The following is a 23,926-nucleotide window of genomic DNA, read 5'->3' as shown; positions in this document are numbered from 1 at the left end:
TTACCTAGATCATTATTTCTAGCGTGAGTGTATCTTAACCCTAGTCCAAATTTGTATGTGAATGTACAGGGTGTTCAGAAAGTCACCGTGCACTTATGTATTTATTAACAGATATGTTTCAATATAGAATACAGGTTGTAAATATGAATGACAATTATAAACAATGTTGAAAGTGACCCCTGTTGGCATCAATACAGGCTTGGATCCTTCTTATGTTGTTTCTAAACACCGCTATCAGTTGCTGGCTTGAAATTGACTGAATGAATGCTGTTATCGCTGCTTTCACAACTGCACAGTGACTTTCCGAACACCCTATAGAAAAAATATTTTGTAGATTTTTATAGTTGTATTTCTAAATACCAAAATTAACCCGTTGTATATGTAGGGTGCCATCAGATGAAAAACAAAAAAAACTTCTTTTTACACGTAATTCCTTATCCAATTAAGTTTCACAGAATACCATAAAACTTTTGACAAAATGTGATTTACTAGGATTTTTATTTAAACTCTTTTACTTATTTAATTTTTTGACACATCAATATGAATAGTAGGGGAGCATTGAAGATAGAAGCTAACTGAAACTAGCCACTTTGTGTAAAATACGTGTAATTACTAAACTACAGTATGCAACTCTTGTGCAAGTATTATCAACTTTTGAACTGTTTTCTCTCCCTCTTGTTCCTCTCACTTGTTTTGTTTCCTTGGACTGTCTTCATTGTTTCCTTTCATAGCCTTGGGGATTCATAGTTTGCCATCGCCACATGTCAGCACCTAAATCAAAACATTACTCATTTAACTAATATACAAACAATGCTGTTCTCTGTAATTCATTACTTTTAAACTGATTCAAATATTTTCATACTTGTTCCAATTAACTGAAATAGTCTTCATTCCTTGTACAATGTTTTAACTGTTTATATATGATGCAAGTTTGAGCTTTGTTTTCTTAGCAAAGAAATTCTACCTTGAATGTAACATGATCTGTTTAAAATACGTTCTAGCAATTCTGCATGATATTCATTAAAAATAAATTATCTGGTCATATCCTCAGCAAGTACAGACTAAACATCATGACTGATAGCAGCTGTTAATTAGTCATGTTATCTGGTCATTCAACAGTGCATACAATCTATACATCTTTAATTTGTTAGGTTTTTATTAGTCATGTTCTCTGGTCATTTAACAATAAGTACAATCTATACATCTTTAATTTGTAGACTTTTTATTAGTCATGTTCTCTGGCCATTTAACAATAAGTACAATCTATACATCTTTAATTTGTAGACTTTTTATCAGTCATGTTCTCTGGCCATTCAACAACAAGTACAATCTATACATCTTTAATTTGTTGGCGTTTTATTAGTCATGTTCTCTGGTTATTTAAGCTGCATGCACTGAAGAAATAATGATCTTAATAAATACAATGAGGCTTTCTTTCAAATTGTAAACAGTTTTAGATATTCTTTCAAACTGTATACAGTTTCAGGCATAACAATTTGAAACATTTGAATTTTAATAACCAAAATGTGATCTTTCTACGTCCCTTAAATGCTGCAGTTATGGTGCGAAAAAACAACAACAAAACTATCGTAAAACAAAATGGAGTCATTCAATGTGACTAAGCAGACTGGCTGTGAAATTCTGTAATGTGTGTAGTATTTCGTGTTGAAACGTTAATTATGTCAACAGACAGGCTTTATACAATATCAGTTAATGTAGCCATTCATAAACAGGATACTGAAAAACTAGGAGCTAATTGATGTGTATAGACGTTCAAAAAATAAACGGATATTTAGAATTCAAAAGTTAGGTTACAGATACAGACATTCATAAAACAAGCAAATATTGAGACAGTTGTTAAACACAGCCATTCAATGGTTATGGTTCAATAACGTGAAATAATATCAGCGTTTGCACTCGTATATATAATGAATAAGCAGGGGTAAAGTAGGAAATGTTTCACTTCTACCTACACATTTCAAGAAGAGAGCGGCTAGCTTTCCATCCTAACTCAGTGAATGCACGATTCGGATCACCATACAACTTGGCCACATCACCCGGCTTGCTGTTTCCTATCTTGTATGGAATTTTCTTTCCCGCGACTTTTTCGAAAGCTTTTATAACCTCCAGTACAGTATTAGGCTTTCCTGTTCCTAAGTTATATACCTGGAAAACAGTCGTCAAAGATTTGTAAATAGTTTCTCCTTGACATAAAATAAACATTTTAATGAAATTGATGAATTGGTGTCACTATTGTTGGTAATGAGAATAAATTTCACATCCGACCACATTGGTTATGGGCATTTCTATGGACTGTCACTACACATGTTAAAAGGCCTAACCATGCTGTTACAATTCAGTTTTGATGATTGGTGAGTGATTCACACTTACTCGTTGCGGAAGCGTAAGTTACAAAACTTTCCGCTACGAAACTTTTCTATTTCGCAGTTGTAAAATCATGCAAGATTCCGAATTTTAAATAATCGAAAAAAGGAATATCTGTTTGTGTTGAAACATATCGATAAACCAAAAGAAGGCCTGGTGGGTTAAGGCACTCGATTCGTAATCCGAGGATCGCGGGTGCGAATCCCGTTGCACCAAACATGCTCGCCCTTTCAGCCGTGGGGGTGTTATCATGTGCAATCAGTCCCACTATTCGTTGGTAAAATAGTAACCCAACAGTTGGCGGTGGGTGGTGATGACAAGCTGCCTTCTCTCTAGTCTTACACTACTAAATTAGGGACGGCTACAGCAGATAGCCCTCGTGTAGCTTTGCGCAAAATTTAAAAACACAAAACCAAAAGAACAACTGGTTCAGCAAGAGAAAAGAAAAAGGTTACTCCAGTATTAGTTATCAATTGCAAACTGGAGGTAGTGAAAACAAGTTGAATTGCTTGCCCCTGCGAATAACCCAAGAACGCAGCGACTCATTACAGCGTAAGTAGGAACTTTCCTTGGACAGTAATCAAAATAACGGTTCATTTAAACGGATTTAGGTTTATAAAAACGACATAAGAACAGTGCACACAAACTTCTCTCAAATTATATAGTCAAGTGGAAAAGTACGTGTCAAAAACTGTAGATTGGCATTTGATACATACAACCGGAAATATTTCGTTATAGCTACAATGGTAAGTTAAACATGGAAAATCTTGATAATTGCTACGGTAAACATTACAATACTACCAAAAATACCAACTCTGTAAAGAAGGATCTAGTTATATAGCCAAGCCAACAAGTCAGTTTCATCACAATGTGCGAGTGCAGCGGACTTCAGGTGCTTTTGGATCGCTCAAATAACGTCTATGCACAACAATAAAGTTTGGAAAGCATGTGAAAAAGAGAAGGGATTTACACTGACCCCAATTGTTTTTGAAGGGCCTCCTACAGTAGAAACTGTGCTGTGAAACAATAAGGCCGTTGCTCAGAAAACCAACAATAGTAGAAAAATGGGTTTTAAGGCCTAAGTATTCACCCTTGTATCATAAACATCCTTCTATAACCAAGGATCTCAGATATAGTATGCAACTTAGATACATGATACCCAGTGGGTGGTTGGTAAGTTTATGGACTTACAATGCTAAAATCCGGAGTTTGATTCTCAAAAATGAACCGTGTTCAATTGTGTAGCTTTGCACTAAAAAGAAACAAACAAAAATCTGTGTCTTCTGGCAAAATGGTAACCACATGGAATGTGAAACAAAATTATCGCCCTTTATGGAACACCTTATATGTTACTTTACATATGCCTAATTATATGTGATAGTCAAGGGAACATTACATTGTGTAATCTATATCTTTAAGATGGCTAAAATATTTTCCACATACAGAGTCACCTTTGCTGACATCCTGTAGATAAGCTATCATTTTTTTATTTTTTTTTTTACATAGAAGTATTTTCTAATTCTCTCCAAAACAACTGGATATTCTAAACAAAACTTGTAGTAGAATCTCACACACATATGCCACCATTCAAGACGAAACTTACACGAACATTTTTTTAAAAAATTAATGTTGACCTCTTGAATCAAAAGTCATAAAATGTTCCTTCTGTGTACAGGTCTTAATTAAATTCTGAAACGAAAGTTTTACAGTTCTTTAGGCCTGGCATGGCCAGGTGGTTAAGGCATTCGACTCGTAATTTGAGATTCGTAATTCGAATCTCCTTCGCACCAAACATACTCGTCCTTTCAGCCGTGGGGGCGTTATAAAGTGACAGTCAATCTCAATATTCGTTGGTAAAAGATTTGGCGGTGGGTGGTGATGACTAGCTGCTTTCCCTCTAGTCTTACACTGCTAAATTAGGGACGACTAGCGCAAATAGCCCTTATGTAGCTTTGCGCGAAATTCAAACCAAACCAAATACAGTTTTTTAAACTAAGTGTCAAAGTGATAAGAGCTGTAAAATATCACCACATTGATAATGTGGTGATTTGATGAATATAGCAAAAGAAAACAAACAAACTAGAATCCAAGTTGAAATAAGAAAGTATTTTAACAACCTTAATTACATCCTCTTACTTTAATATGAGGAGTTGATGCATTTTTAAAAGAAAAATTAAACAATTAACATATTTGAAGTGTATTATTATTTTTTACTTTATCTAAATGTTTGGTTTACTGGTGAGGTTTATCAGAAATTTAATAAATATAGATTTCACAAGAATACTTTGTTTGTAATTAACCACAAAGCTACACATTTAGGTAGCTGTACTCTGCCCACCACAGGTATCGAAACCCGGTTTCTAGCGTTTAAGTCCGCGTGCATACCACTATGTCACTGGGGGACTACAGTAAGATTTTTAGTAAGATGTAGATTTTAGGGTTAGTACAACGTAAGTTTTTTAGGTCAAGTACAGAAAAGATTTTATGAATTTAATACAATATACATGTTACAAGTTTATCACAGTCTCGCGTTATAAGCCTTCAGACTGATTATTGATACATTGGGGGAAAACGTTAGTCTTAACAATCATGAAGGAAGAAAGTAGTACTTTATTCTTAACAGAAAATATTTAGGAAAATTCCGAGGGTCGCGGGTACGAATCCCCGTCGCACCGAACACGCTCGCTCTTTCAGTCATGGGGCGTTAAAATGTCACGTTCATTCTCACTATACGTTAATAAAAGAGTAGCCCAGGAGTTAGCGGTTGGTGGTGATGACTAGTTGCTTTCCCTCTAGTTTTACACTGCTAAGTTAGGGACGGTTAGCGCAGATAGCCCTCGTGTAGCTTTGCACGAAATTCAAAACAAAACAAACCAATCATAGTTTCCTACTTCCTTATATTAAGGAATAATGTCTTAAGATTTGTTAGGCTTATAAAGAAGTCTCCCAGCTGACATCTAATGAGCGATGTATTTTACGTACGAGTTGCTGTTAATCTTGCCGTTACAATAGAGAATGTGAAACGTAAATGATGCATGAATCTAATACTTATCCAAACGCACTCGGCAACCTTTAAAAGACGGCTCCAGTAATTTCTTCACTGCTACTATGTGCGCTTCGGCAAGATCCATAACATGGAGGTAGTCTCGCTCCACTAAAGAAAGTGACCGATTTAAATTGAATTAATAGCAACAAAAAGCTGATTTCATTTTTATTTCAGCATGCACGAATAACAATGCTATAAAAAATTGAAAAATACCAGGAAAAAAAACATTAAATAATGCTTAGTCATTTGTTTACCACAAATACACCATGTGTCCCACAGTGCTGATACTGCTTTAAATACTGAATATGGAACTAAAAATATTAATTTTTGGACATCTTATGGTATGGTCGTACAGTAATGTTTACACATTAAGTGAATGTTCCCTTTTGTTTTTCTATTGAAGTTTATTATTAAAAGAGTGACAAAGTGACCGAATCAAAATGTCGGCGCCAGCACCAAAATTGTGTGTGTAGGGGAAGGGGCAGAGGCGTAGCTAGGGCTTTCCCCGGGGACAAAGTCAGTTTTCGCGCCCCTCGTGACAAAATGTAAGCCATAAGGGGGTCCATCATGCTTTCCCGGAAATTTATGAGTTTTAGAACATGAAAACCTGCATTTCGTGGCGTATTTTTAGAGTATGAAGGAGATGAAAAAAGTGAAATAATTGAGACAACAATGGTACTTTGAAGATATAATTGAATAACAGAAGACATAATCAGAAACAAGAATGCATATAAAAAAATTAATGCAGAATTATTTTATACTAAAATATTAGTTAAATATAACATTACGAAAACTTAAAACATTACTTTGGATAGAGTAACCTGAAAAGTTAACATAAAGTAAAAGAAATAGTTTGATATGATGCTTTGGATGTAATTATGTAACTTTAAAAGAAATTATTCTTGCCTTTGCTGCTGCAAATTCATCGATTAGTTTCTCAAAATTTATGATGTCGGTAACCTCTCGCTCCACACTCAGCAAAGCCAAGGCTGACAATCTTTCCTGTCCCATGGATGATCTCAGGTAAGACAGGATAAGTTTTAACTTACTAAAAGACTTTCACAACTGGCAATAGATGTTGCAACAGTCAGTAAGATCTGCAGACCAACTCTCAGATTTGGAAATACATCATCCCCATACTGCACAATGAAGCGAAGCAGGTTCTCTGGCGTCGAAAGCTTAACATCAGCCATTGTCGTGAGTAGCATTCGGCAGTCCATTATTTTACTGAACATCTCCAAGCCGTCCAAGTCTGTATCATTAGAGCTTCCCATAAAAATGCATCTCTGTTTCAAGCTATTTTCATTAGTTGTGGACATCAGTTCCTTTATGTCTGGTCTCTTGGTAAGGCAGATTCCAAATCAGCCGTTGCGCCTTCACCCGTTTCAATTTTAAGATCAGTGCCTAAAAGGCGCGAAAAGTCCAGACTCGTATCTGCTATACTAGTCCAGTGTTAGATTTTCTATTCACAATCTAGTCCAGTGTTAGATTTTCTTGGCTTCGCTTAGATACTTCAGTCAGATTTCCTCGGCTTCGTTTCCAGCTTTACCAAACTTGCGGGGGTCTGGTAAAGTCATTTAAACTCCATTTCAATTATCTGTTATAGCCGTTCGGTTACTCCAGAAGGACAGAGCGCTGAGGCCATGGTATCATTCCAAAAACTGGATCAAGTAAGAGACAATTTACCGGCTTTGTTCGGTGAAGTATCCGTGTAATGTGCGTTATGATTACTGATTTACAGCATATAATGTTACATTTCACAACGATTACACAGTGTTACATAACAACGTTGGTTATTCGCTATGAAGTGATCGAATTTTGACGTTTCAATAACGTTTAGACAACTTAACAGAAAAATGTGACCAATTACGACGTTGTGGCAACGTTACATAGCAACGTTCATTTTTCGTCAGGAAGTGACGTTGCAATCCGACGTTTTCGCAACGTTTAGACAGAGTTATGATATAACGTGAACAAATCACAACCAAGTTGTGGCAACACATAACGTTGAAACTCCCATTTTTGGGACACTGGGCATTAATTGGTTAAGAGGGAAAACATTTCATTCTGAAATTCATTCCTAATTATGTAACATCAATTTGGCTCCCTTGATGCTGCGCCCGGGGACAGATGTATCCCCTTGCCCCCCCTAGCTACGCCACTGGGAAGGGGACGTCTTATATTCACGTGTAACTTTAAAGTGGCTCGTTATTCCCCAGATTTTAGCGTGCTAAATTAAACTGAGCCAACGTTTGGTTTCGACAAGTTCTGTTGAGTTTTGAAACCCAAAAGTACTTATAATCCTTAGAAAAGATAAGAAGGTTTCTTGATCATTCTAGTTTATTTTGTTTGTTTAGGGCATATACCAAGTCCCTTTAAAAGTAGAGTGACGACTAATGCTCTTTCGAGCATTATTTAAGTAACTAAATAATTATTTAGTGCAGAAGTAGTAATGATATAAAAAGTAGCGTTAAAATGAATACCACTTATTGTAGGATATATCTGGTTGACTTCTAAAATCCACGAAAAACATCAGAAGTTTTTTTTTTTGTTATAAACATTACAGTTCTTTAACTCTATGTATGTAGGGTTAAATGGGGGGAAGGCAAAGAAAAAATTGGGTGAGCAACTTTCACTCCTCCCTGTAACCCCCGTCTTTTATATTCACTGCAATACAACTATTTGCATACTTTATAATAACAAATGAACTTTTTACTTGTTTGAAAGTAGCTTGGATAACTGTTTTCTCTCTTCTAAAGTACACTAAAATATCTCACATTTAATTACTTTTGTGATTGAAACAGTTTGTTAACCTGAGCACAACTGTTTTAGTTTAAATCGTAATCAACTGTGGCTACTTTTCTTAACTTACCTGTTCCATCCTTTGTATTAAAAGTATCTCCGAACACTTGTAATTCAGCACGTTGCCCAGCGGCTACTTGGGCCACGAAGGGCATCAGGTTCTGAGGTGGACCTTTGGAGTCATCTCCAATCCTTCCTGATTCGTGTGCACCGACTTCACTGAAGAAACGTAAAAGTATGACATTCCATCCCTGTAAAAAAACAAACGAAATGTAAGACATTCCGACCTTGTAAAATTGCAAAACGAAACACGTCCTTGTGTAAAATGATTGAAACAAATGGTCATTTTACAATATTTTCAGCATGGCGGCCGGTGAGGGCTCGCTGGACCCACAGATTTCCTTTAATAGTCATTTGTTCACACAGACGGCGTCATTAGCTGTGTTTTGCAGTACAGTCGATATATTTTTGGGATATATGAAGAAATTTTGAGGAATATTGCGTCATTCTAAATTGCGTTAGAAGGGCAAGAAGACCAGTCAAAAAACAACTTCTTACAAACTCAATGAAGAAAATCGGTATCAATGGGGTCTGAAATACAAGAACTGGACGCAAGAACAATGGAAGAAGGTGTTATTCAGTGACGAGACTCAGTTTTTTGTACATGGTCAAAGAAGTCTGTATGTTCGCAGATCTCCAGGTGAGAAACTTCAAGAATCTCACATCAATCAGTTCGTAAAACATCCCTTGAAAAGATGTTTTGGGGTTTTTTCAGCTACTATGGCGTCGGAGGCTTACATATCGTAGAAGGTATGATGCAAGGACCACAGTACATCAAAGTTTTGCAGAGAAGAGTCGTTCCAGAATTGAAAAAGAGACATTCCTGTCCCATAAATAACCAAAACGGCAAACATAACATTCCAGCGCTGTTAACAACCAAAACGACATGTATGGTATTCCAACTCTATAGACAAACAAAAACATCTAATTAAAGTGTTATATTCAACCAAGAGCATGTTTGTTCGTTTGTTTGTTCTGAAATTTTAAAAAGATTTGGCTGCTTGTGCTGTAAAGATGTGTATTTTAAGTTAAAGGCCAATTAGGCTATCTGCTGTGTCCAATGTGAGGAACAGAACTTTAGATTTTTGCGTTGTAAGTTCTTGAACTGACCGCTGACTCACTTGTGGAACAAAAAGATTTGTTCAGAAACGTTTACTAAATACGTTATTTATAATTTTAATCAACCCCTTTCCTTCAAATCTCTAATAGCAATGGCGGTAATAAACATTTCAAAGGAACAAACTTTACATTTCAGTCAAAACATTCTATGAGTTTTAGTATTCGTTTTCTCCTTCTCTGCGGAAAGTTAAATAAAACATTCATTGCTAATTTTAGATTAGATGAATTTTATTCACGTATTAAATAATCCAATATGCTGTAAATAACGAAACATTTCGATTACAATCAATCTAGAACATGAAATAGAGACAAAAACAAAACGAAAATGTTTATACAAAGGGGGGGAACATTATTAATTTAAACAAAAAGAGAAACTTATGTAAAAAAAATATCAACACAAAACATATTATATAGCACTACTAGTTTATTATACTATCACAATATTTCTGTCATAAAAATAACCAAGTAAATTTTAAAAAATATTTTTGAAAGTCAAATTGTTTTATTGCTTTCTTGTGTCTTATGTTAACGGATATAGCATTCCAAACTTTTACCTTTATATACTGACTTATCGATTTTTGTAAAGACGTATTTATAATTCTTCATAACAGTCCAGCGACAGAACAATGGTAAGTATTCAAATATACAATACTACAATCAGCGGTTCGATTCCCCTTGGTGGATTTAGGGGAAAAAACGCACACACACACTTTATAATAATTATGATTGCTTTAGTAATTTTTAACAAGTGTTAAAAACTGTAAAAATTGATAGATTTATGTTCTTATCAGATTAGAAACATTAAATTTCATATTAAATAATTTTCCATAAATATTTAATAATTTGTTTTTATAAAATAACTGAAACAAAGAAGCAACTAATAATTTATAATATATTCTGACAAACCTTCCAACAAGTATTTTCGTACAATAAATAAAATAATGAAATGAAACAAAGTTACTAAATATTTCCTATTAATTAGTATTTTTAATTTTGTTTATTACACTCATGTACAGTGCCATGAAAAACTATTCAACTACCACTACCTCCTGCAAAATTTACCCATTTTGTTGCTGTCTGAGCTTGCAATCATGAACCTTTCAAATAGGACTTCATAAATAGAATCTACGCAATCTAATCTAAACTGAGAAAGCTAAGAAACCTTGATATTATATCAGTTAGGTTTTCGAAGGAAATTAAAATGTCCTCAACGACATAAGTATCCAATCCTCCCTTTGCTACAGCAACCTTAAATAAAGTTCAGATGCAAAGGGTTAGTATGAAAGGACACAAAATTAGTTCAATGGTCTCTGCCTGTCCGTAAGTAAATTGGTTTAACTTTACTTCAGAATAAATGCAACTGTTAATGCCACAACTCGCATACTGATATTCCATGAAGACCTACTGGAATAGAAGATCTAAGGAACTACAACAGTTGCACAACACTCAGTATGATAATGTTTAACTAAAATCATGAAAAGTTCAGGTATTCACAAAGGTAAGTGTTAAAGTTAGGAGCTGGGGTCATATTTGAACAGATGTCATCGAGTGCTTTCTAAAAAAAAAAAGTTATACACATATATTTCTGTTATCTAATAAAAGATATAACAAATTAACAACATTTTCAACGGGGTCACCTTTTTTTGCCCAGACCCTAAAGGTAATAAATGATTAGTGGATCCCGAACCATTTGACAATTTGTCTGACTTCAACTTGTATTATATTACAATTATTTCTGTCCTTGTCCCGAAGCCAAAACAAGATACGAACCATGATTATTGAAATTCACAGTTCTATCCTTTTTTTTTCCTTTATTAATCCATCCTCATAAAGGGTATATAAAAAAAATCAATCCGTCAAGATTTCTCATGATAATGGCTGTATTTATCTGGATAATAAATAAATATCAATTAAATCTAATTATGTGAGATACACACACAGAAAATTAGTAGTAACAAAAATCAAAAAATTAAAATTATTACCAAACATATAACAGTCCTATATGCTAATCATTAGGTCAAGGCTTACCCACGCCTAAACTTGTATTGGTCATCTTAAATGCTAGCTTGTAATGAAGCCAGTGTTCTACAAGCAAATAGATAATCTAATTAACTGTAACCTGTCAAAATACAAGCTAAAAACCAGCTATGAGCCTGCATTAAATGTCGTAAACTCCATTTTGTAATGATACTAACAAACTAATACTCTACTGAACCCGTTGGCAGCTTTGTGTTACTCGAGTTGTTCACGAACCGTGTTGAAAGTAACAAAATATAAAAACTAAACAATACCTCAGCCACAGTGATATCTTGAAGAATGTTCTCAGTCATCAACATGGTTCTAGCATATGGACTGGTGCAGTCTCCCACGGGATGATCCTCATCAATAGGTAGGTATTTCGGATCTCCGTACACTGTAGCAGAGCTAGCAACAACCATCTTTGTGACACTAAACTCATGCATGACCTGAGGTAACAAGAGCTGGAAATGAGCATAATTGGCTAAGGCAAAAAATAAATAAATAAAAACATTAGCAAATTTAAAATTGTCACTTGCGTTATCTGTTGTTGTTTTTTTAGTTCCTTTTTATAAATAACTACTTCAAATCACTAACCTATTTTGATACCGTTTATTACCAATGGCATTGCTAGACTACATTACGTTGAGTAATTTTATGTTTTGACTGGTAAGGCACACAATCCGAAGAGCTGATAAAAACTTGAATTAAACCTTTCATTCTGTTTATAAAGTACATAATGGATCCCACCAATAACTACTAGAATTGAATATTGTCTAATTTGATGTGTGACCAATATATCATTGGCTCATTAGTAAGTCTAAAGAATTATAATATTAATAAAACGTTTAGATACTCACAGGTGGGCAGCACAAAATGTTCTGTTATACAGAAGGCTGTCCTTATTATCCCTCCTTATATGTCATATAATACATATATATATATATATAACATTTTTCTAAACTGTTTATCCACCATAGTGTTTGTGGTTCTAAGGCTTTGTTATTAGTAGTTTGTTTCTTTGTTGGGCTTTTAGGTATGAGAATACATTACGTAATAGTGTTTAGTACGTTTTGGAAGTTTATACAAGAACTCAAACCAAAATTAAACCAATAGAAAGGAACTCCTTTATATCCATATTAATTAATAACCTGACATCTAACTGCAACGCCCCCTACAGTCTCGTGCCAGTTCACACTCTCGTCCCTAAGAAATGTGCCCAGCAATGGACAGTTTCAAACTTTCTTTGTTAACCTAAAGATGACCTAAGGAGGCCGAAGCGTTGTTCTGTACTTTATTTTAATTAAAGTTTTAATACCCATACCAGCCGTGTTTAGAATTCATTTTTACTACAACTGAGTTTCTCGTAATTATGAATTAACTGTTACTCAGTTAATGAAATTCTAAAATAAAAAAAAAATTATATAAATCATTAAACTTGTATTCTAGCCCAAGAGTTGGATTCACACCCCTTTTTTCCAAAATCCTGTGTCCACCTCTGAAACTAAACTTAACTAGAGTTAACACGCAGTGCCCATATCATAATTCAGCTTACCTGGAGTAAAGACAGTAGACCAGCAACATTTTCAGAATAATACTTCAGAGGGGCAAGAATGGATTCACGGACTCCCCTCAATTGTGAAAAGTGAACCACCGCATCAAACTGATGCTATAGAAAAACAAGAGATTTATGAGATCATGATCCTACATATGCTTAAAGTCAACTTTCAGCTGTGCAATAACTCTGTATTATAATAGCAATACAAATCAAATTTTGGAAATAACAAACTCACAAATTTCTTAATCCTCAAATACATTGTAAATTAATATAACAAAACCCATTTATAATTTAGTTATTTATCACAAAAACAGGACGATGCATGCTGTGTAAAATTATATGAAAACTACATAACATTACATTAACAACAGAACTTCCATTACTGTTGTACAAGAAAATGTCTACAAATAGTAAATGAGAAACAAGGCTACTTCTGAAGAACATAGCTTTACCTCTGACCTGATCTCACGAGATCAGTTTGGAATACAATCCTGGATGGCTTCTCTTACTCGGCCCGGCATGGCCTAGCGCGTAAAGCGTGCGACTCGTAATCCGAGGGTCGCGGGTTCGCGCCCGCGTCGCGCTAAGCATGCTCGCCCTCCCAGCCGTGGAGGCGTTATAATGTGACGGTCAATCCCACTATTCGTTGGTAAAAGAGTAGCCCAAGAGTTGGCGGTGGGTGGTGATGACTAGCTGCCTTCCCTCTAGTCTTACACTGCTAAATTATGGACGGCTAGCACAGATAGCCCTCGAGTAGCTTTGTGCGAAATTCCAAAACAAACAGGCTTCTCTTACATTATATATTAAATTTACTAACAAATCAACTAATCTAAACATTTCTTAATTAAGATTCACAGAGTCATGGTTTTTGATCAAACAACACTCTCTAAACAGTCTGTTAATTTGGAAAATGTATTCGTATATAATGCAGAGTTAACACTCCTACGAAAAGACGTTTCTAGTCCTGATTTCTCCAAGCCCGTTCCCCTGGCTGTGGTTTCGCTAGATAGTAGGTAGGGACAGTGGGAATCTCGTTAATTCATTCATTAATGGATTTAAATGGCAATTTGATTTAAATACAAAATTATTAGCCTAATATTAATAACCTTTCAAGTTGCTCTGGGGCCTATTAGGCCCCACTTTTCGTAGGAGTGTTAATAGCTCTTTTTAAACATATATATATATATATATATATACACAGTATGGTGCAAAAGTGTTAGGACACGAGAATATTTTGTCATTCTTTCTATCTTTTGGGGATAATTCGTATACACCTAAACACTGTGTAAATACTTCACTGATCCCTGATGATAGTTGAGTGAAATAAGGTAAGAATACTTATCATTCTTTATAATTTCTATATACTTGTATTAAGGGGATGCCATAAAGTTTCTGACTGAATGAACAAAGTGATCAAATTTAGTCTATGAAGTAACTGTCTTGGTACCTAATTCAGTGTCTTAACTATACAGAAAGAAGCTAGCAAGGACCTAGCATGTGGTACAGGTATATGCCAGAAGAAATCAGTTCAATAGCACTCCAGTGATAAACCCTGATAAAAATAGTGTTTACCACTATATATTAAGGTTTGTTGTCATGCCACGACCCATAAAGCGTAGAGAGTTGTCAGTAGAGCAGAAAGTTCACATAAAAGCTTCACTTGATGCTGGTTGGACTCTTCGACAAATTTCTGTAGACTTGAAATGCTCCCCAGTCACTGTCAAGTTCACTCTAGATCGTGAGATCAAGACTGGTAAATTTTAAAATAGGAAAGAAAGAGGCAGAATACCTAAACTCGACGATACTGATGTTAAGTATCTTTGTTTATGTAGCCTTCAGGACAGGAGGAAGACTACTACTAATCTCAAGCATTAAATAAATGATAATGTACCAAATAACAGAAAAGTGTCCAGATCTACAGCATCAAGAAGAGAATGGAATATTTGGTCGTGAAGTAGTTTTAGGAAAACCTTTACTTCGATTTCCAAATGCTGTCAAGAGACAAATTTGCTTAAAAATGTGTTCTCAAGATGGCTCGTAAGGGTATTGAAATTTTATTTAAAATAAAGTACAGAACAACATTTCGACTTTCTTAGGTCATCTTCAGGTTAACAAAGAGATTTTGTAAATGAATTTTTAACGGTCGGTCAGTTTAATACTCATAACAGCCGTCCTGAGAATACATTTTTTACTTCAATTGAGTTTCTCGTCATCACGAAATTTGCCTAAAATTACAAAAAATTGGAGTGTTGGTGTTTGGAAAAAGGTATTATGAACGGATGAGTCCAAGTTTTAAATATTTGGCTCAATCGTTTGTTTTTTGGTATGCACAAAGGTACACAAAGGACTATCTGTGCTCTGCCCACATGGGTATTAAACACTTGGTTCAAAGCGTAGGTTGTACGTTCAGCGAAAGAAAGATACCTCAACACATAGCACCTACCATAAAGCATGGGGAAGACTGTGTGATGGTTTGGGAGTGTTTTACTGTTGAAGATATTTGTAAAATGGAAGGAATAATGGACCAGCGAGTGCCATTGGATACTGATCCATTATGATACACCCAGGTAAAGGATTCAACTACCAAGAAGATGATGACCCTAAACATTCATCCAACCTATTCATGAATTACTTAGCTAAGAAAGAAGCTGCTGTAGTCATTCCAATAGCCCACTCATAGCCCCGATTTCAATCCAATTGAGCAGATCTGGGTTTTGATAGGTCAAAAACTTGACAAATCAAAAGTTACTTTCAAAGAGATATTTGGAGTAAAATTCTAAACGACACTTTAGTCAAATATGTTGCAACAATGCCTCAAAGACTCTGTAGTTATTAAAGCAGAGGGGGATATACAAAATATTAACTGTTTGCTAAACTGAAGCACTTTCACTGAGGTACTGTTGTACAAAAAACAATGATTAATAAACTCTTAATGTTATATCTGTGATTTAGTTTCTACTGTGCTTTGTGAGTAGCCTGAAAAGTAATTTTTTGCCTTTGTCCTAACACTTTTGCACATTACTGCATGAAAGAAAATCATTACATGAATAAGTGGAATAATCCAATAGTTTAACTTCAATAAAACCTTAAAAATATATATATAAACATGAATTTTCAAGTTGTGACATTTTTGTTTCTGCATTCACTATTGACATCATAAAATTCAGCTGTGCTAATAGTAATAATCACCAGTATTAAAATGTCTTGGAGGAATAATATTGAATACATGCTAATGACCCTCAACTCACACTAACATTATTATTTTCTTGTAAAAATAAAATCGTCTGAGGCTTACAAACCTCAATTATTAAACAATAAGAATAATAAATTTTAAGAGGAAAGACAATAAGCTTACCTTTCGGAATATTGCTCTGAGTTCGTCTATTTCAAAAAGATTTACGGCGTAAAATCCGGTGAATATTTTTCTGGTAATTTCTTCTACTCGTTTCAGACATTCCGGCAACGCTGTGTCTAAAAAAACAAAATCAAGAGGGAATTCTCAATAGCCGAGGTATTTGAAATTCTTTTAGACATGATAAGAGTAAATTAACCTATGAGATCTCAAGCGTGGTCAAATGCATCAATTGAAAGAGTTTGACCTCCTGAGTCCAAAATTGTAATTAGATCTCAAAAGGGTCAAGAGATGACGGAGCTTAAGATAAAAGTTTGTACTTTAAAAACTCAAGAGACATTTCATCAACCAGTATCCCGCGGCTAGAAATATTTTAATTATTAATATTTGTTAAGGAGCAGCTTTAAATAGTTCATCCGGCGTTATTGTCAGTGACGCAACTAGTGTTGTTAGCAGGCGTGAGAACCAATGGACTGGATAGGCTTGGTTTGTTTTGAATTTCGCTCAAATCTACACGAGGGCTATCTGCGCTAGCCGTCCCTAACTTAGCAGCGTAAGACTAGAGAGAAGGCAGCTAGTCATCACCACCAATTGCTAACTCTTGGGCTACTCTTTCACCAATGAGTAGTGAGATTGACTGTTACATTATAACGCCCCCACGGCTGCAAGGGCGAGCATGTTTGGTGTGACGGGGATTTGAACCCACGACCCTCGGATTACGAGTCGAGTGCCTTAACCACCTGGCCATGCTGGGCTGGAGTGGATAGGACAAGATAGAATGTAACACCCGTGATTAATGTACAGCTAGAAACGTTTTAGAAAGTTAATAATAATAATAATAGAAGAGAGAAACAATGCAGCTAAGTTAAGTATTGTGCATTTAGAAAGTTTTAGAGTAAGATTAAATTGGTAAAAATGCAGATAAATTTAAAATATAGTCACATCAAATGATCAAACCTACTTTAGGTTGTACTAGTATTCTAGAAATGTTTGTTCATTTCTGTAAACCTAGTGGCGTTACCAGATATAAACAGACCATTAATTGCTTAAGGCTCCGAACAGCCCACGGAATTTCTTTTTTTATTATCGGAATTTTGACTTTTAGTGTTGTACTTATCTAAATGAAAAGTGTTTTGGATGGAACTATTCAAGAACACATCACTCAGTGACGGATAAACGCTCCAAAACTGCAGCAGTAAGATACTTCACAGTCAGACATTCGTGCGGTGCACTGATTGGCTGCTAAGTACAGTACACACACAAAGTACACGTTTTGAGTAAAATTCCGGCGCAGTGATATTAGCGTGTAAATAGGACCGACGTTTTTTAATCCATGTACAACTAGTTTTATATATAAAACTTAGTATTTCTTATGAGGTAAATGTTGGAGTCTAGAAATATTCCCGCTTATAAACTTATCAGCTAACATTACGCCTGAGTAAACCCAGTTTTATAAAGCAATAAAAATATATTGCATGGTTATTTCAACAGACATAATTTTATAAGCTGAAGAAATTTAAGTTTTCAGAGATAATTTGGATAAGCCTGATTTGATAAGTTTTTGAGACATAAAATTGCACAAATTTTGGGTAGAGCTTAAACCTAGTATTACAAGCTAACAGTAGGTTTAATTTTGTATATCCTGTAGGAAGGAATATAACAATAGCAACTAAACATTTTGTTCATATGCTAAAATTGGAAGTTATTTTTGCCATACGTGACGGAATATCCACGAGTTTTATACATTACATGATTATTAACGTCTATTTTAGGATTATATTAAGCCTACTGAGTCGATCCTAACAATACTTTTAGTTTGAGCTTTAAATATTGTTTTTCATATAATCCAGCTTTCTTTTTCTGCTGGTTATAAAAGGCCTGAAAAACTACCGTACGGATTGTCGAGAAAAAATGCTACACTCAATTCATTACTCTTCGATACTTACAAGTAACTTCTAAAGCTGAGTTATAGCCTTATTTGAGTACCTAACTGTCATTATCGAGTGTTTCACAGCTTTTCATATTCCCAGTATAACCGAAAACTGTTGCTGAAGTGGAGAACAGGGAACACGCTAAAGAGACAAAGTGTTTATATTTATTTTTTACCCATGCTAGCCAAAAAATGTGTGAAATTTTCGCTACAGTACAACAGAAAAAGTATATTACGAGCACTTGGGAACAGTCTATTGCTAAGTGCTACTGTGCTTAGTATAAACTAAAACAAATCATAATTCTGTTGCAAACCATGTTATCTTTCTTACAGAAATCTGGTATTCCTGTAAGAAACTTAAGTAAAGGGCGAAACTGGAATTACCAGTCAATAACAGATGAGCATTAGAGGGCTATAACAAGTAAAATACTCAATGCTTTGTACACTGTACAATCGATGACTTTAGGGAGCCAACCCCTAAATTATGTATTAAGTGAAGGCGTTTAAAAATTAATACACATAGTATGAAATTTTATTGCACTAACTTTCAGTAAGGTGAAAAATTGTTACAAGATAAGTAATAAGAGACATTTTGTGATGTAAAATGACGTATAGATTACAGTGCTAAAACAAATGTAAACATGAATATGGAAATAATGCAGCTATAATTTTTCGTCTATTTAGTCCCAGGAAGTCAAGGTTATGACCAGTGATGATTAATAATCTAGCATAACCAATTGTATGTCATAACATCAGTATCTGAGGTCATTTTATAAATGCAATGAAGAAATTAACATCACTAATAAGATATTAATAATACATATTAGCATTGAATTATAAAAATCAAATAAATATTGACTTATCAAGCTACTTTAATGAAATTGTTAAGAAAATAAAAGAGGAAAACAAGTTATTGTTGTTTTCTGTTTGCAAAAATTAACTTTGATATAGAGATGACAGTGTCATAAAGTACAGAAACAAGGTAGGAGTGAATACACAGAACCATTAAAAGTTGTTATTTAAGTGTAGGCCCAGCATGGCCAGGTGATTAGGGCGCTCGACTCTTAATCTAAGGTTCATGAGCTCTAATCCCTCTCACATCAAACATGCTCGTCCTTTTAGCCATGGGGACGTTGTAATATGACAGTCAATCCCACTATTCGTTGGTAAAAGAGTAACCTAAGAGATGACAATGAGTGATGATGACTAGCTGCCTTCCATCTAATCTTACACTGCTAAATTAGGGACGGCTAGACAGATAGTCCTCGCGTGGCGTTGCGCGAAATTCGAAAACAAGCAAACACTATGTAAGAAACTAAATCTTTCCAAGAATAGCTTTGATCTACAACTAAGTGTTGAATTATCGTCAGTTGCATGAATTCAGTTTAAATAAAATAATTTTAACTCAATATAATGTTTTAAAGCCTTACAGTAACTAATAACCATAAACTTGTACGATTGACTCTGTACTTCACTAGCTACGCATGTAGGGAGTTTTGTCTGGTTTTGTGTATTAGGAAGTTTGTCTAGTTTTGTGTATTAGAGAGTTTTGTCTAGTTTTGTGTATTAGGGGTGTGTCTAGTTGTGTGTATTAGTGAGTTTTGTCTAGTTTTATGTATTAGGGAGTGTGTCTAGTTTTGTGTATTAGAGAGTTTGTCTAGTTTTGTGTATTAGAGAGTTTTGTCTAGTTTTGTGTATTAGGGAGTGTGTCTAGTTTTGTGTATTAGAGAGTTTTGTCTAGTTTTGTGTATTAGAGAGTGTGTCTAGTTTTGTGTATTAGAGAGTTTTGTCTAGTTTTGTGTATTAGAGAGTTTTGTCTAGTTTTGTGTATTAGTGAGTTTTGTCTAGTTTTGTGTATTAGAGAGTTTTGTCTAGTTTTGTGTATTAGAGAGTTTTGTCTAGTTTTGTGTATTAGGAGTTTTGTCTAGTTTTGTGTATTAGAGAGTTTTGTCTAGTTTTATGTGTATTAGAGAGTTTTGTGTATAAGAGAGTTTTGTCTATAGAGAGTTTTGTGGAGTTTTGTCTAGTTTTGTGTCACAGAGAGTTTTGTCTAGTTTTGTGTATTAGTGAGTTTTGTCTAGTTTTGTGTATTAGAGAGTTTTGTCTAGTTTTGTGTATTAGAGAGTTTTGTCTAGTTTTGTGTATCAGAGAGTTTTGTCTAGTTTTGTGTATTAGAGAGTTTTGTCTAGTTTTGTGTATTAGGGAGTTTTGTGTATTAGAGAGTTTTGTCTAGTTTTGTGTATTAGGGAGTGTGTCTAGTTTTGTGTATTAGAGAGTTTTGTCTAGTTTTGTGTATTAGAGAGTTTTGTTTAGTTTTTTGTATTAGGGAGTGTGTCTAGTTTTGTGTATTAGGGGGTGTGTCTAGTTTTGTGTATTAGAGAGTTTTGTCTAGTTTTGTGTATTAGGGAGTTTTGTCTAGTTTTGTGTAGTAGAGAGTTTTGTCTAGTTTTGTGTATTAGAGAGTTTTGTCTAGTTTTGTGTATTAGAGAGTTTTGTCTAGTTTTGTGTATTAGGGAGTGTGTCTAGTGTTGTGTATTAGAGAGTTTTGTCTAGTTTTGTGTATTAGAGAGTTTTGTCTAGTTTTGTGTATTAGAGAGTTTTGTCTAGTTTTGTGTATTAGTGAGTTTTGTCTAGTTTTGTGTATAGAGAGTTTGTCTAGTTTTGTGTATTAGAGTTTTGTCTAGTTTTGTGTATTAGGAGTTTGTCTAGTTTTGTGTATTAGAGAGTTTGTCTAGTTTTGTGTATTAGAGAGTTTTGTCTAGTTTTCTGTATTAGGAGCGTGTCTAGTTTTGTGTATTAAAGAGTTTTGTCTAGTTTTGTGTACAGAGAGTTTTGTCTAGTTTTGTGTCTGTCTAGTTTTCTGTATTAGGGAGTGTGTCTAGTTTTGTGTATTAGGGAGTGTGTCTAGTTTTGTGTATTAGGGAGCGTGTCTAGTTTTCTGTATTAGGGAGTGTGTCTAGTTTTCTGTATTAGGGAGCGTGTCTAGTTTTGTGTATTAGGGAGTGTGTCTAGTTTCCTGTATTAGGAGTGTGTCTAGTTTTGTGTCTAGTGTGTTAGTGTATTAGGGAGTTTTGTCTAGTTTTGTGTATTAGGGAGTGTGTCTAGTTTTGTGTATTAGAGAGTTTTGTCTAGTTTTGTGTATTAGGGAGTTTTGTCTAGTTTTGTGTATTAGAGAGTTTTGTCTAGTTTTGTGTATTAGGGAGTTTTGTCTAGTTTTGTGTATTAGAGAGTTTTGTCTAGTTTTGTGTATTAGAGAGTTTTGTCTAGTTTTGTGTATTAGGGAGTTTTGTAGTATTAGGGAGTTTTGTTTTGTGTATTAGGGGGTGTGTCTAGTTTTGTGTATTAGAGAGTTTTGTCTAGTTTTGTGTATTAGAGAGTTTTGTCTAGTTTTGTGTATTAGAGAGTTTTGTCTAGTTTTGTGTATTAGAGAGTTTTGTCTAGTTTTGTGTATTAGGGAGCGTGTCTAGTTTTGTGTATTAGGGAGTGTGTCTAGTTTTGTGTATTAGGGAGCGTGTCTAGTTTTGTGTATTAGGGAGTGTGTCTAGTTTTGTGTATTAGGGAGTGTGTCTAGTTTTGTGTATTAGGGAGTGTGTCTAGTTTTCTGTATTAGGGAGTGTGTCTAGTTTTCTGTATTAGGGAGTGTGTCTAGTTTTCTGTATTAGGGAGTGTGTCTAGTTTTGTGTATTCATCCCTACCTTGTTTCTGTACTTTTTGACATTGCCATACTTAATTTTTGTAAATTTTTAATACGTTAGTTTAGGAACGTTTTATTGCTGAGAATAATTATATCATGACGTGAAACTTTTCACAGTCGGTATTTTAATAAGTATGTGTTTGTGTATATATATATAACGTTAATGTGTTTTTTAACATGTACGTGAAATGGTATATAGCTCATTATGGTTAAAACTGCTTGCAAAAGATTCTATAAATATCTGATATTAAAATTAGTTTTAGGTTCAAGTGGAAATAAATTACTGGCATAAACTCACTTACTGTAACTACAGCCAACGATAAATATACAATATTACCAGGATCTCAAGTCACACTTTAGCTAATATACTTACCTTTGAAGCCTAGGCTATCGATAGCTACTACTTCAAATCCAGCTCTCAATAGAGTAACAGCTGTATGGGATCCCAAATATTGACAACTTGATGTTAAAAGAAGGCGTTTTACACGTTCGGACATTTTTTTTTTGTTTCAGTTGGCTTAGGATTTAATCTTCGTGAGATGACTGGATCGTATTGATTTCTTTTTCTTTAACTGCGACGATCACCTCGTGTTTAAGCTATGTTTGTGTGTGATCTACTTGAAGTTAAGATACACATTAAACACTTTTAACTCAGTTTGGAAATTATTATTTTTCTGTTACATATATATCAAACGTTTATGTGTATCCTACAAACATACAAAACAAATGTAGACTCCAAAATAAATTTGCCAGATGTCCAGTATTCCTAGCGTGATGTACAGATGGCTTTCGAGTTTTATAGTTCTATCAGTTGCAACTAGATTGAAACAGGTGGTTTTCTATATTTAAACATAATGTATCCTAATTTAGCACTTCCCACTGGCTGAACTGTAAATCTGGAGGCTTATAACGCTGGACATCTGTTTTCATTACCCATGTCAGCCCGACACAGCCAGGTAGTTAAGGCACTCGACTCGTAATCTGAGGGTCGCGGATTTGAACCTCCGTCACACCAAACATGCTTGCTCTTTCAGAAGTGGGGGCGTTATAATGTAACGCTCAATCCCGCTATTTGTTGGTAAAAAGTAATCAAAGAGTGGTGGGTGGTGATGACTAGCTACCTTCCCTCTAGTCTTACACTGTTAAATTAGGGACGACTAGCGCAGATAGCCCTCGTTTAGCTTTGCGCGAAATTCAAAACATACAAACATTACCCATGTTAGACACAATAGACATACCGTTTAGTGTACGGCCACTTAATCTGGGCCTTAGCTCAAGGTAGCCTCAAATTAAGACACTTATAATTTTCGCATTTGCTAAGTTTCGCGACTTGTTAAATAACGTTAATAAATACATGTTAAATAACGAATATTGAAATTTTGATTAACATGTATTTCGAACTAATTATTGTTTTATTTCGTTCTCATGTGTCATGATTTTATTATTATTATAATCAGGGCCTCAAAGATACAACAGACCCAGGCCTCTCTTACTTAGGGCCTAAATTTATGGTTAACAACAAAACTATTTTTATAAATTTGTCGATAAGTTCAACTTTGTTTTATATCTTAAGATTTTAGTTTTACAATGGATTTGTTTGTTTGTTTGAAATTAAGCACAAAGCTACACACTGGACTCTCTGTGCTTTGCCCACCTTGGGTATCGAAACCCAGTTTCTAACGGTGCGAGTCCGCAGTCATACCACTGTGCCTCTGGGGGACAATATTATTGTTTTGATTTGTTTTGTATTTCGCGCAAAGCTACTCTAGGGCTATTTGCGTTAGCCGTCCCTGATTTAGCAGTGTAAAACTAGAGGAAAGGTAACTAGTCATGACCACCCACCGCCAACTCTTGGGTTACTTTTTTTACCAAAGAATAATGAGATTGACCGCAACATTATAACGCTCCCACGGCTGAAAGGGGGAGTATGTTTGGTGTGACGGGGATTCGAACCCGCAACCCTT

General features: G+C 34.8%; 1 protein-coding gene across 1 annotated transcript; it reads right to left on the bottom strand.

Annotated features, from left to right (window-relative positions):
* Positions 1-479: 479 nt before the first annotated feature.
* On the bottom strand, positions 480-22,710 carry LOC143225027 (UDP-glucose 4-epimerase-like). The gene is made up of 8 exons (XM_076453683.1): positions 22,336-22,710; positions 16,342-16,457; positions 12,984-13,097; positions 11,704-11,877; positions 8,304-8,484; positions 5,448-5,539; positions 1,974-2,166; positions 480-771 (listed from the first exon to the last, which is right to left on the bottom strand). Exons 1-8 carry the CDS (start codon positions 22,457-22,459, stop codon positions 713-715), a joined length of 1,053 nt encoding a protein of 350 aa, XP_076309798.1. The 5' UTR covers positions 22,460-22,710; the 3' UTR covers positions 480-712.
* Positions 22,711-23,926: the final 1,216 nt, after the last annotated feature.

This window comes from Tachypleus tridentatus, chromosome 9 (assembly GCF_004210375.1).
Source record: "Tachypleus tridentatus isolate NWPU-2018 chromosome 9, ASM421037v1, whole genome shotgun sequence".
Classification (NCBI taxonomy): domain Eukaryota; kingdom Metazoa; phylum Arthropoda; class Merostomata; order Xiphosura; family Limulidae; genus Tachypleus; species Tachypleus tridentatus.
The sequence above is the reverse complement of the archived record's forward strand: the minus strand, read 5'-3'. Positions and strand labels throughout refer to the sequence as shown.